Raw genomic sequence first — 14,820 nt, 5'->3', positions numbered from 1 at the left:
GTTTTAAAACCATGCGTTAGACGCGACTTGTGACTGCACCCTCCTCGTTCATCAGCCGGGAGCAGGAGGTAGGATTACAGCCGGGGAAGGTGTGCATACATTGAAACCCAGCATTGCCAAGAGGCACTCAGGTGATGTAAGCCTGAGAGCCTCCAGCTCATTTACATATTTTGTCATTCTGGATGCAAATATTCCCCTTTATTTGTGCACTAAAACAGTTGCAACTAGTGCATAAAGAAACAAGCATGTCATGCTGGACATCTACCATCAGTCACACTGATGGTAGATGGCCTTTAAATAAATTTAAAATGTAAATGAATTGAAATGTAAAATCTGCATACTACACCATTCTATAAACCTAAAACATAAAAGTTGTACAGATCTGTATACAGGCTCAGTGTTAAGTGAATAGCTGTGTTGTAGTTATAAGTCTATATGCCACTGTAGATGCATTCTGCACACTAGAGTGAACATGAGGCCAGTTTTAGGTTGGTGGCACATGTGGCATTTTGAACCCGTTTTTAGGCAGTTTTTAAGCAGTCTGTTATAAAACGCATGCGTTTTAAAAATGCATCAGTTTTTGACCGTTTTTCCCAATTATCTTAATTACGATAATTGGAAAACGGACAAAATAGGTGAAAAAACCGGATGCGTTTTCAAAAACCGCATTCGTTTTTTAACGGACTGCTTAAAAATGGGTTCAAAACGCCACGTGTGCCACCACCCTTACATGGCAGCATTCAGGAGCTTTAAATACAGAAATCCTTCAAGAACTTTTCCATCCATATGATCCACTCCTGGTTTGGGCTTATGTATACTGATGTAAAATACTTCCATATAAAACTAGTCCTATTGTACTTTGGTACAATCTACACTGAAATACAGTGCAAGTAAACGGCAGTTTCCTGCTATATGTGTCGTGCTTTTTACTAGCCGTCTACGTGGCTTTTTACATTTTTAATATTTTGTGCAATTTTGTTCTTGCTCATTAACATCAGGCTTCGAGAATGGCCTCATAACAACAAAAATGATTATTGTATGTAGAGAATGGCAACCAACACAAAACCACGAAAAACTAAATAAGGACTGTTTGACAATGTCCATGTTCATATCACGAAACTCATTGTGAGTGTTGTCCGGATTTACTGACCCGAACCACACGCAGCTAGTTTGTTCAGTTCAGCTGATTGGGCGTTATGCTGGTAAATCAAATCGCCAAATGTGAACTTAAATTGTTTATCTAGACCCAGGTTTTTGAAAAGCGTTACAACAGCTGCCCAATTACACGATTGTTAACATTTGCGTTAACACAAATTCTTCTTCTAGTGGGCAGCAGCAGTTCCACACTGACTGATGATAGTGCCAGGTCTATATTAGTTTAGCTCTATGCGCAGACTTCCTGTCACAAGCAGGTTGGTCATAAAGGGTCTGTTGTTATGGGACACTTAAGGATACAGGGGCATTTGATTGTTTATTTTGGTACTATACGGTTTCCTGTGGCAAGTGCCTATACAGGGTCCCCTTTCTCTTGTGGAGGTGAGAGTTGTCACCCACAAGATTCCTTCTGTGTACATTCATCGCTCTGTGTGAGTGTTCCTCTTTACTATGGCTTCCAGGCACTTTGATGAAGTAGCAGGCTGTGTAATTTATCAGTCATAAGGTTGTTCCTCTGAGGTTTAGTCAGTTTGTGTCTTGGCTCCAGAGGAATGTGGTTTATGGGTGTGTATACTGAGATGAGCGTGACCTCTGCTCTATATACATGCACCATCACATGGCTACGTTTACACACTGAGTAGTAGCTTCACTTCTGCTTTCCAGTGTATTTGACATTCAGCCGTGTGAGATTTGTATCCGTGGAATTTTCAGTGAGTTATTAAGACCTGCCATCTAGTGCCTACTTGTTTGTAATGCCCCAAATCCGATCATTTGTTCTTCTGTAGAAATAGTTTATATTTTCTTTTCTAGTGTCAGTGAATAAAAAGTGCTTTCTGCTAATGTTATAACCCTCTATTCATCTTGCCTTGTGCTGTCTAACTTTTAGAATCTTTATAACATTCATAGAGAAAAAAATGGATCTCTAAAATACCATATAAAGTACCATATATAGCAGTGGTGGCGAACCTATGGCACGGGTGCCAGAGGTGGCACTCAGAGCCACTTCTGTGGGCACTCAGACCATCACCCCAGGACAGAGTTCACCAAATAGGACCAAATCCACCAAATCTTCCTGCAGTCCCAGGCAACTAAAGAGATGGTGCTATCAGCGCTATTTTAAAGCGACACTTCATTGGAACTGTGGGAAAGGTGAGAAGGTGTGGACAGGACTGCATTATCTTTGGAGGTCATTCTGCTGGACCCACCATTCTTCCTCTACAGAGAGACCCTGGATAGAGGCTACAATAAGAGTCTGTATTTGCCAGTCTGAATTTTTTGCTTAAAATGTCATGTTGGCACTTCCCTGTAAATAAGTGGATTTTGGTTGTAGTTTGGGCACTCTGTCTCCAAAAGGTTCGCCATCACTGATATATAGAGTCTCCCCTCATCAATAAAACGCCCACTAGTCTCCCCTCATCAATAAAACGCCCACTAGTCTCCCTTCATCAATAAAATGTCCAGTAGTCTCCCCTCATCAATAAAATGCCCAGTAGTCTCCCCACAGCAATAAAATGCCCAGTAGTCTCCCCACAGCAATAAAATGCCCAGTAGTCTCCCCACAGCAATAAAATGCCCAGTAGTCTCCCCTCATCAATAAAACGCCCACTAGTCTCCCCTCATCAATAAAATGCCCAGTAGTCTCCCCTCATCAATAAAATGCCCAGTAGTCTCCCCTCATCAATAAAATGCCCAGTAGTCTCCCCACAGCAATAAAATGCCCAGTAGTCTCCCCACAGCAATAAAATGCCCAGTAGTCTCCCCACAGCAATAAAATGCCCAGTAGTCTCCCCACAGCAATAAAATGCCCAGTAGTCTCCCCACAGCAATAAAATGCCCAGTAGTCTCCCCACAGCAATAAAATGCCCAGTAGTCTCCCCACAGCAATAAAATGCCCAGTAGTCTCCCCACAGCAATAAAATGCCCAGTAGTCTCCCCACAGCAATAAAATGCCCAGTAGTCTCCCCACAGCAATAAAATGCCCAGTAGTCTCCCCACAGCAATAAAATGCCCAGTAGTCTCCCCACAGCAATAAAATGCCCAGTAGTCTCCCCTGAGCAATAAAATGCCCAGTAGTCTCCCCTGAGCAATAAAATGCCCAGTAGTCTCCCCTGAGCAATAAAATGCCCAGTAGTCTCCCCTGAGCAATAAAATGCCCAGTAGTCTCCCCTGAGCAATAAAATGCCCAGTAGTCTCCCCTGAGCAATAAAATGCCCAGTAGTCTCCCCTCAGCAATAAAATGTGCAACAGTCTCCCCTCAGCAATAAAATGTCCAGCAGAGTGCCCTCGTAAAACAAAAAATCTAGTACTCCCCTTCTGGCCCTGACTCCGGCAGATGTCTATGTGTTCTGCAGGCACAGGAACTTAAACGTCGGTAAGCAGCGACACTGCCGTGTAATAGTTTCTATGCCAGTAGATTGTGCTGAAATACTCGGCTTATACTCGAGTATATACAGTAGTTTGAAAGTTGTTTATTCAATTAATATTATTTAGCCCCCAAAATTTCCCTAGCACTGCCCATAGAAACGTCAAAAGGTGTACATAATATTGTATAACTTTTTTTACATTGTTTCACCTTTTTTTTTGTACAACATTTTTGATTTTGCCACTGAATCAATTTGCAGGGAATTTGCAAGTAAAACATATGTTTTCATTGCAGATTCTCAGTGGATTTCTCTCCCATAGAGGATAGATCTGATGTGAATCTGCAGCAGAAACTTGTTACTTGTTACATATTTTTCAATATCTGCAGATCCTGTAATTTTAGCTTTTTAGTCATAGGTTTCAGGCATCTATAATCTGCAGATCCCTATAGCCTTGCATTGTGTAGGTTCCACATGTACTAGTCAGACAGCTCTTGCTTTGGTCCTGTGGTATGTGGCATCAATATGTTAGCAGATACTTTCAGCCTTGTAAGTTGCTGGGGTGGGGTGGCTTTATGGTCAGACTTGTCTTTCCTGCACAGATCCGGTTAATATCAAGAACAACCTGTTGTTTGGAGGGAAGGGATATCCTGCTGAAAGTTGTCATAGGATGCTATTTGGGTAACTCCAAGTGCCGTTTTTACAGGTGACAGGTCCTCTTTACGTCATTTTAAAAGAATTGTAGATTATTATTGGAGCGTGAGTTGTTTATAGCTACCAGTATAAATAGTGTGAAAATACAGATGATTTATTTTTGCCTTATTGCTTATGTGTGTTTTTTTTGTTATTCTATTTATAGTTTGGGACTGAAGTGTTATCAACATGGCTGAAGCCCACCAGGCTGTGGCATTCCAGTTTACAGTCACTCCAGATGGTATTGACCTTCGCCTGAGCCATGAGGCACTTAAACAGATCTACCTCTCAGGACTGCGGTCATGGAAGAAGAAATTTGCTCGACTCAGGGTAAGTAATATGTCCCATGATGGGACCAGATAGCATTGCCTGGAACATAGGATCATGCTAACTATTCAGTAAATCATTATTATTGCATAAGGGCAAAGTAATGCTCCTTATTGAAGTCTACCGATGGTTGGAAAAATATATGTACTTATGGATATGTACAGTATATCTTCTATAGTATTGGAATGTTCTGCTGCTAATTTTCTATGTTATTGCCTTATAGAATAGTTTTATCACTGGAGTTTACCCTGCCAGTCCTTCCAGCTGGCTCTTTGTGGTTATTGCAATCATGGGGACCATGTATGCTCGAGTAGACCCATCCATGGGCATGATCGGCAAAATCAAAGAACATCTACCTGTAAGGTATGTATTTGTATTCATATCAGCATCAGATTAATAACACCCTGACACTTGACTTTCCTACCCTTCAGTTGATGTTAGGAGCCGCAGTGTATAGAGCTGGAAGAAGATAGCTCTGCACACCGGGAAGTGGCTGTGACCATGTACTTCAACTTCCATTTAAAGGGGTTTTCGCACATCTCAATCCCCTAGTGATGTTAACACAATAAAGCTCATTTTAACCCCTTAGTTTACAATTTAGATCAGTGTTATTGCTGTTTTGGCTCCTATCATTTTCTAGGCTGCTCAGTTTAAGATTCCATGGTGTGGACATAACTACAACCAAAATCCACTTATTTTCCCGTGAAGTGCCAACATGGCATTTTAAGCAGTAACTTATTGCTACCTGTTCTTCCACATCTTTCAATTGTATCGCCCCCCTGAGGCCACCAATACAGTTGAAAGAAGGAGGCACATTCATACTCTCGTTGTAGCTTCTCTCCAGGGTCTCTCTGTAGAGGAAAAGTGGTTGGTCCAGCAGGATGACCTCCAAAGATATTGCAGTTCTGTCAACACCTTCTCACTTTTCCCGCAGTTCCTAACAGCCAATGAAGTGTTGCTTTAAAATAGCGCTGAGAGCAGCATCTCTTAAGTTGCCTGGGACTTGGTGGATTTGGTCATATTTGGTGAACTCTGTCCTGAGGTGATGGTCTGAGTGCCCACAGAAATGGCTCCAAGTGCCACCTCTGGCACCCGTGCCATAGGTTCGCCACCACTGTTCTAAGCAAACAATTTATGATCCATCTTGTTCTGTGGGGAGACAATGTGGTTACATTGTCAGAGTACAGGGGTAAATACACTCTAATCTGGCTTATGTACTAACACACTGACACATAAAGAGAGAGATGAAACAGATAAGAGATGCATAAGGTGCATGATGCCTATCACACATTTTACACTGTTACACTGTGAGCCCTGCTACATCACCCAGATATCTTCCTGCCTCCTCCTTCACCCGGATCATTTATCTCCTTGTAGCTTGTAGTTTGCAGCTTCTCTCTCTGCTCTCGGCTCTGTCCTGGCAGGAAATAGTCAGTGAGTGTCTCTGAGCTCTGTGCAGGGGGCAGGGCTACAGACACACAGCACAGACAGACAGAAATCTCATCTGCACGATCTCGCACAAAAATCCAAGATGTTGCTGGGTTGTCTCTAGGGGAAAGTGAAATTGTGCACAGCAGGACTGATAGAGACAGGTTGGACTCATATCTGTGAAATGCTGCATTTTTGTTAATAACAGTGAATTAGAGAATGTGTTATTTTGTTATCCTGAGTACATATAAGAAACTTGTCTTTGTGGGAATACCCCTTTAAGGCACATCTACCATCAGTTTAGTGATGTGTCCTAGTGAGAACTTCTCTTATTATAACTCTATATTGCATGATTGTGGAAATATAGAGTTATATTAGTTAAATGCATATTAGATTGGGGCGCTCAGGCTATATAATCTAAGCGCCTCAAGGAGCCTAGTATTTTAATGTATGTACACAGCCCCCCCCTACCCGTGGTCTTTCTGTCAGAGATTTGATACAGAATATTTATGCCTCATTTATAGTACAGGCTGTCCCCGGGTTACATACAAGATAGGGTCTGTAAGTTTATTCTAAAGTTGAGTTTGTATGTAAGTTGGAACTGTATATTTTATCATTGTAATCCCAGCCAGAACTTTTTTGGTCTCTGTGACAATTGGATTTTAAAAATGTTGGGTTGTCATAAGAATCAATATTAACAATAAAGCTTCATTACAGACACCTGTGATAACTGTTATAGCTGATTATTGTAGCCTAGGACTAAAGTACAATAAATTACCAATATCCAGAGGTCCATTTGTAACTAGGGGTCGTGTAAGTTGAGTGTACTTAAGTAGGGGACCGCCTGTAATTGGATTCTGTTTGGTAATGTATTTTATACTAATGTAATGTTCATGTACTTTTCATAAGTGTTTTCCCTGTCTTCTCTCTACAGTGGCTACCTATCACACCAAGGACAGAGTATTATTAGCGCCCTGCTCTTTTCTACAGCTCTTTGGTTTGCACTCATCATGACCATGCGTTATATACTAAAACAGCTTCTATCCTACCATGGTTGGATGTATGAGCAGCATGGCAAGATGTCTGCCACCACCAAGTTATGGCTGGTATTAAACATTTATTGAATTTAAATTCATTTAACAGCTCTGTTTTTCTATGATTCCACATTTCCACAGCTTTAGTGCATTAACTTCAACTTTGAACTCTTCAGTGAACATTACTAGGTGTGGAGTGTCTGCCATTAGAACCTTTGGTTTAAAGAGGGACTCCCAAAGAAATAATACATTAATACTATATTGAATAAGTGATCAAATGCTGGTCCGATAGAAGTAAATATATGAATGAACATAGTTATCACCGTGTCTGTATTATGGTAAAATAGGAGTTAGACATCATGTAACCTGTATGGGGAACACTGTAAAATTAAAATTTTTATTTTTGGTCCACTCACTAAAGTTAGTATAAAAAGTAATCAGAAGTCACATGCAACCATACAGGAAGGAGTTGGTACCTATAATAAAGTGCAACTCCTTCCACAAAAACAAGCCCTCAACCAGCTCTGTCAGCAGAAAAATATAAATAGGTATTAGCATAATTGTTCCATATTATGCAAGGGATCCCTGCTGAACAAGGCGTTGTTGCTCTGTGGGGTTTTAAGGGACTACTTTAATGACATAGTATTGCCTAAACCGTTCACTCGGGGAACGCATGGCACGGCATAAAAATAAACTGTGAAAGCAGCAAAACGGCATATCTGTGACACATATGATGCAAAATTTGACATTTGCTGACTAGCCAATGTATATAAAGGATTCAAAGTCATTGGGATTTTATTAATGCAACTTACACATATCTTATACAAAAAAGACTTACAGTATATTCCTTACGTTACTTTTCTTTTTTTTTTTCATAGGCATTGGTGAAGATTTTCTCTGGCCGTCAGCCCATGTTGTACAGTTACCAGGCATCACTTCCTCGCCTTCCTGTTCCAAAAATTAAAGATACAATGCAAAGGGTAAGTTTAGATACAGCGATCAGCCATAACCGTAAACCCACCTGCCTAACATTGCATCCTCTGATATACCTCTTACAGGTAGCGGTTCACTGATGTCAGTACTCACACATAATCTTCCCACTTATTTGACAACTCTAGAACTACCCAAAGTCTTTACTAGACTTAGATTTTTGATACCTACCATAAAATCCTTTTATCATTACATTGTTTGGGATAAATGGTACAGATTATTTTATGGTGTTCTCTTTTGGCTTCCTGCCCTTTGTTGCATTTTATTAGGTTTTGGTTTCTTCTACTCCTCCTTTAGTATTTAGTTTATATAAGTAGCTTCAGGAGGGACTTAACAGCTTGGAGGAGCCAACACAGTCTCTGTATCCTATTGGCAAAAACTGTATTTACAGTCTCATTTGTGTCTTCTCAATAATGACTTGTAAAGTGTTTTACACTAGGCAGATATTTACTTTTAATATTATATATTTATATGTTATATAATATATAATTCAGTTTTAATATTAAGGGCAATCAGTATATGTAGAATTGTTTTTGGCTTATCAAACCTACAATGAGGAGTCTACCATCAGAAGTAGATCTGATTAGATTCCTCCTGCCTAATTCTGCCCTAAACTTTTATTTTACTAATCCTAGAACCTAACCTATTGTTTTAAAAACTTATTAAAATAATATGTAAATGACCTGCAGAGGCTATTGGGGGCCTTCTTTTGGAAAGAAATGGAAGATCTTCCTAGGTTCTCTCTCATCTTTCTGTTCCCTGGATCTAAGCGTGGACCCCGTCTCCCCTCCATGTCCAAAATTCACTGCTGATCCTGTGTTAAGTATTATGGACAGATATTGTAGATCACCCAGTTAAAGAGGACCTGTCACCTAAATTTCGGCACTAGGAGCTGCTTACTAAAGTAAGCAGCTCCTAGTGCTTGATCAAACGCCGCAGTGTTAGAGTGATAGCGTTACCGGAAACCTCCGGTAACGCTATCAAACACTGAGGCGAGCTACAGTGTAATCCTCGGACAGCTTGCAAAACTGTCCGATGTATTCATGAGGGGGCGGTCTGAGGCGCTCCCTCTTCCCCGGACCGTCCCGCTCGCTCCATAGGCCGTCAGTGACTGCTGGGCGGCAGTCACCGCCCCTAGCCACGCCCCAACACCGCCCCCTCATTGTACCCCGCCGCAGTGTTTGATAGCGTTACCGGAGGTTTCCGGTAACGCTATCACTCTAACACTGTGACGTTTGATAAATTATGTGACAGGTCCTCTTTAAGGAAAGAATAGTTTATTGCATATACTCACAAAGAAAGGTAAAAAAAAACGCGTGTATCACAATGTTAAAAACGCCAAACACCTCTCCCGAGCTAGGTTTCGCCTCCTCAGGCTTCTTCCACACCCCAGCAGCCTTTGTAGTCCCGCCTCTTAGCGCGTTGACTTGCGGCTGTACACAAGCACCAGCCGCGCTCCTGTCTTTTTATGAAGCTACTGCCATACTACCATGTCGGGTCTCGCAAAGAGGTCTATGTGCGCGCTCTTTGCTCAATGGTAATGCATATGCTTCATAGCAAAAACTATTTGGACATTTATTGCTTATAGTCAATGTAAAGCCATAGAGTCAGTTGGATCTGAAGAGCTCAGTGATGCCATCAATATGTAGAACCCTTCTGGATCTCTCCATATCATCTATGAGTTCTATTATTGTGATGCGCAAGACCTTGGTTATGAATTTGCATGCTACATGTGACTTAAGGCATAGAAAGTTATTAATATTGTCATGATGATTCATTAAATCCACTCTAAAAAGGAAAATTATCCCAGTTCATCTCTATATGAAACTACACAGTCAGAAAAAGGTGAAGTTATTTAAACATTTAAAAAAAGAACCATGTAACCTGCATGTGTACTCTTTATCCATAGTATTTGGAATCTGTGAGGCCTTTGATGAACGATGAAGAATACAAACGTATGACAGGACTCGCCAAAGATTTTGAAGCTAAACTTGCACCAAAGCTGCAGTGGTACCTGAAACTGAAATCCTGGTGGGCATCTAACTATGTAAGAATTTTTGAAATTTATTTCAAATTTATTTCAAACAGTGAATGTTTTTTTTTTCTTTGGGGATATGCTCAAGTGTTATCTCTTTATTGAATTAGACATTTATGTTAAATTATTCATTTTTAGATTATAATTGTTGTTATTTATGAATATGGGTGATGCATATGATAAAAATAAGCACCAAAAACACAAAGCTAAACCAAACCATCACAGGTGGAAAGAGAATCCTGTCCCTGGCGGCAGTAGATGATGGCCACTTGCCAATTAAAGGAAACCTACCATCTGGGATCTACCTATTAAGGTAGATCCGGTGGCAGGTTCATCTAGTAAATATCATCAGAGCCCTTTTTAAGGCTAATCCTTCAGTGCCCGCCAAGTTTAGAAATCTTTTATTACCCTAATATGAAATATGTGAAAGAGGCTACTGGGTCGTGGAGTAGCCGGAGCTGTAGCTACAAGGTACGGTTACTCCATGCCCCAGTAGCCTCTTTCAATCCTTTTACTATGACATCCTCGTCCGCACTCTGCATAGACTCTCTGCATGTACTCGGCTCGGCTTCAGAACTGAGTATGCGCAGCCGCCTGCTCAAGCGAGGACGAGTGTGCAGACAGCTACCAGGAGCTGTGCGCTGAAGATATAGTAGGAGGATTGAGAGAGGCTACTGGGGTATGGAGTAGCCGCACCATGTAGCTTCAGCTTTGTTTACTCGACACCTCCAGTAGCCTCTTTCACATATTTGCTTATTAGGGTAATAAAAGATTTCTAAACTTGGAGGGCACTGAAGGATTAGCCGTAAAAAGGGCTCAGATGATATTTCCTTTAAAGGGAGTATGAATATGGACAGTGCTCTTCAAAAATGAAAGGTGAAAGAGGGTAAATGTGAGATCGGATTGCAGTTCTCAAACCGGAGGATACCAAATTGGGGTGGGGGGAGGTTTCCAAAAGAGTAGAGGGAGGGGGTAGTCCTCATGCACAGTGTAATAGCCTGTGAAGATGCAGCATAGAGCAACTCTGGTAACTACCCCGGAAGCACTAAATTTTAAAAATTTGATTTGCACGGTCTTGGAAGACTTAATGGATTGATATCTTAAATTTAATCACATTTTTTTAACACTGTTTTCCCATTTTGGTAGGTAAGTGATTGGTGGGAAGAATACATCTATCTGCGTGGAAGGGGCCCCATTATGGTAAACAGCAATTATTATGCAATGGTAAGATGTAGTATTTTTTTCAATTAACAATACATTTTTATCGAAGGGAATGTGGAGAGACAGTTCGTGTAATAGAAAAGGCACAAGCAGGTTGGTCACCCCAGGACCAAAAAGAAAGACACAAGCACAGATAAATATATATGATCTAGAGCAGTGCTGGTTATCCTTTCAGAGGCAGATTGCCTAAATTGCAGTTCAAATCCCACTGCAGGAGGAGGCCTTGAGTCACTCAACCTGTCTGACAAACTCTGTGCTGGGGTGATGGCCTGGGTGCCCACAGAAATGGTTCTGAGTGCCACCTCCGGCACAATTCTCATAGGTTCACAACCACTGATCTATGACAGGAGGAATAAAATGCAGACCGTGATAGCGTACAATAAAAGTTATTACATAGAACAAAACAAGGTATAAATATTTCTTTCTTAAGGGGAAGGGCAGCATTGACTGATTTGATCCAGTCATGGAGGGCTGGGGCATGTGCAGACATCCAAATTCTTACTGCTGTTTCTCTAGCACAATACAGTTCCAGTAAGGAAGGCTCGGTCTGCAGTAGATTGGAACAACTCTGGATCTACAAGGAGACCTACTTTAGGGTACTGGGAAACTGTCACAACCATCCTGTCAAAGAGATGACCCAATAGTATAACTTAAAGAGGTTGGCCTCTTTCAGTAAATAATTGATATTACTTGTGTAATTAAAAGTTATACAATTTTTCAATATACTTTCCATTTGTACAGTATACAATCCTCATGGTTCTCTATATCTCTGCTCGCTGTACTTCTATAGAAAGTTTCTCTATTTACCTCCAGTGGATAGAATCTGATAACAGGACTAGAAGGCAGCACAGACAAAGACTAACCATTTCTGTACCTGTAGAGAAAAAACACAATTAAAACGTAATAGCTATAGTTGAGCATGGGAAGAGGAGTAAGGGGATCACCACATTCTTCTGGAGTACCAAGGAAGCGATCTGGATCCTTGCCAACAATGTGCATTCCAGCATGGCATATTTTAAATTAGCTTCTCTCAGGCATTTCTTGACATGCTTGTAGAGGGTTTGCTTTGAGGATGTATGCGGCGAGCCCCTCTACTGCAAAGTAAGTAGAGAAGTTGTCACGACTATAAGTGGAGACCATTAGATCTTAGATCTTTCAGGAAGATCATTCCCATCATACAGGCAAACAAAGTGCTGGTTATATCTACAGAGATGGTTCTCCTGTTCCACATTAGTAACCCACTCGCTTAGCATCTTGTCTAAAAAGAGCGCTGTCCACTTTCACTTTGTCAATTCTGATAGAGAAGACCATTTGAAATACATAAAGTCTTGCTGGCGATTGAACAGTGCCAATTTAAAAAGGGGGGTTACCCTCTGGAGCAGTCCATGCCAATCAGTAGAATAGCATACAGGAAAGAAGGATGACACAGGTTAGGGTGGGGGAGTCCGGGGGTAGGCAGGCTGTAACCAAGTGACCATGGGGTGCCTCGAACTATGAAGTCCAGCAACAATTTTGGCATGATGGGGGGGCTGCAGACCTTAGCAGGCTTGGAAGCAGTACACGAAGAGGACCACAGGGGAGGATCTTCCCCAAAGCACCGTAAACAAATCAGAATGCAGCTGCAGCATTCGAAACACCCTGGAATGGGGCAATGTGACCCCCAAAGAGAGTACTTCAGGATACAAGGGAGTCAGATACCTTGAATGGCGTAGGGAGATCCCAGCATCAATGGCAAGCTCTGGGTCTGCTGGAGAGGAGGGGGAAGGGCCACAGCAGTAAGGTGGGTGCAGGCCCAATGCTGCAGGGGCGGTTCTGGCCCAGCAGATGTCTAGCAGGCTTCCTTTAGCAGGATTAAAGGCAGGCCCATTCATTTAGATGGGTGTCAAGAGGGACAGGTACAAGTAGGCCAGGAGCTTGGACAGGGATTTTGAGAGTTCTGAGCCTTTCACGTGCAACTTAGCTGGATCTGTGATTTAGATGGTAGTGTTAGTGAATTGTGCCTCTAATTATGTGCATATATCCTAAAATAAAGTGTGAAAAGTGGGTGGTCTTGGTGGTCCCTGAGTCGTAGCAGGCCCCTCTTTCTAAGATTACACCCCATTTCTCGAGGTCATGCTCCCTTTGTCGGATGAGATGGAAAATTGCCAGTTTATGGTCTAAAAGCTTTGGTAAATGTATTAGAAGACATTTTACACTGACTTTTAGGCACAGGAGCAATAATAAATTCATATGCCTAGAAGAAAAGGCATCAGCAATTTTAGATAAGCAATTGTTGCTGTATATAAATCCCAACTTGAAGTCCTTTATTCAGAAAGAAAGATTATTCAAAACAGATCACAAGTCTTGTCATGTCAAATGTTGCAGGTACATGAATCTACAGCAAGAAAAACGCCAAGTATTGTCGTTGGAAGAGTTGCCAGAATAAAGCAATTCTTTCTAGATAAAGAACATGTCAGCAGGAATTAAAGGGAATCTGTCACCAGGCACCTCATTTTCATTAAAGACAGGTTACAGAAGCCCATTACAGCTGCATTGCAAATCTGCCTTTCTGCTTTCTCTAAGCTTTTGCATTACAATATAATTACATGTTATAACTTACCTTGCACCCTGACAGAATCATCTGTGTAGTCCCAGAGGTTGGGCTTTGGTTTGGATGCATTTCGAAAATCAACACGTGACTTGTCTGTGATGCAGACTGCTCAGCTCTTGGCCCCCACCTTTGTGCTCCTGTAGAGCTCCTCTCTCCTGCACCTCCACAGAGCTCACAGCCTGGTGAGAGGACATCAGTGGGAAGGGATGTACAGGAGCACAAACGTGGGGGCTGAGAGCTGAACAGTCTGCAGCACATGCAGTCACGTGTTGTTTTATGAAATGCATCCAAACCAAAGCCCAACCCCTGGGACTACACAGAGGATTCTGTCAGAGTGCCAGGTAAGTTATAACACACAACTATATTGTAAAGCAAATATTTAGAGAACGCAGAAAGCCTTATTTGCACTGCAGTTGCTTTTGCAACCTATCTTTGGTGAAAATTATGTCCCTGGTGACCAGTTCCCTTTAAGTTGGCAAGGTTGTATCCAGCCTTTTTTCCAGCCTTATATATACTATACAGCTTTGTGGAACCCCTAAGGAGGGGGGGGGGGGTGCAAAGCCCGCCAAGGTCCTGGCTTGGTCCTTACGCAGATACAAATTGGAAAAAGCGAGCAGCACTCCAGAGGTAGAATTCAAAAGTTGGTGATCTTTATTGAGGCAAGTGGCAACGTTTCGGTGTTGGGCACCTTTTTCAAGCAATTTGACAAGTGAACCACACAGGGTATATAAAGGAAACATGGTGTGCAATGCAGATAAGAGGGTGTGTCCTTAAAGTGCAATTGAGATTGTGAACATACATTATAATTTTATCATAAAATTCATATACAATAAAGTGCATGAGTAATACAGAGGTATATTAACATCCCCATATGTTATACATAAAATAATAAAGTGCATCATAATTAAAACAAAGTGCAAGTATTGTGTTACTGAGTGTACACAAAAGGGTTAAAATTACCCAGTATATTTGTGGGAGAGATCACCC

The 14,820-nt window shown here is 41.6% G+C and overlaps 1 protein-coding gene across 3 annotated transcripts in view; it reads left to right on the top strand.

Moving 5' to 3' along the window:
* CPT1C (carnitine palmitoyltransferase 1C) overlaps positions 1 to 14,820 on the top strand; it is a 58,218-nt gene that overhangs the window by 17,305 nt on the left and 26,093 nt on the right. For all 3 annotated transcript variants that reach the window (XM_072110294.1, XM_072110295.1, XM_072110293.1), the window contains exons 2-7: positions 4,375 to 4,538; positions 4,759 to 4,898; positions 6,898 to 7,069; positions 7,876 to 7,977; positions 9,897 to 10,034; positions 11,169 to 11,246. In XM_072110294.1, coding sequence (XP_071966395.1) covers positions 4,398 to 4,538; positions 4,759 to 4,898; positions 6,898 to 7,069; positions 7,876 to 7,977; positions 9,897 to 10,034; positions 11,169 to 11,246 — 771 coding nt within the window. In that variant the 5' untranslated portion in view covers positions 4,375 to 4,397. The remainder of the gene's footprint in view (positions 1 to 4,374; positions 4,539 to 4,758; positions 4,899 to 6,897; positions 7,070 to 7,875; positions 7,978 to 9,896; positions 10,035 to 11,168; positions 11,247 to 14,820) is intronic.

This window comes from Engystomops pustulosus, chromosome 6, assembly GCF_040894005.1.
Source record: "Engystomops pustulosus chromosome 6, aEngPut4.maternal, whole genome shotgun sequence".
In the NCBI taxonomy this organism is placed as follows: Eukaryota; Metazoa; Chordata; class Amphibia; order Anura; family Leptodactylidae; genus Engystomops; species Engystomops pustulosus.
The sequence above is the reverse complement of the archived record's forward strand: the minus strand, read 5'-3'. Positions and strand labels throughout refer to the sequence as shown.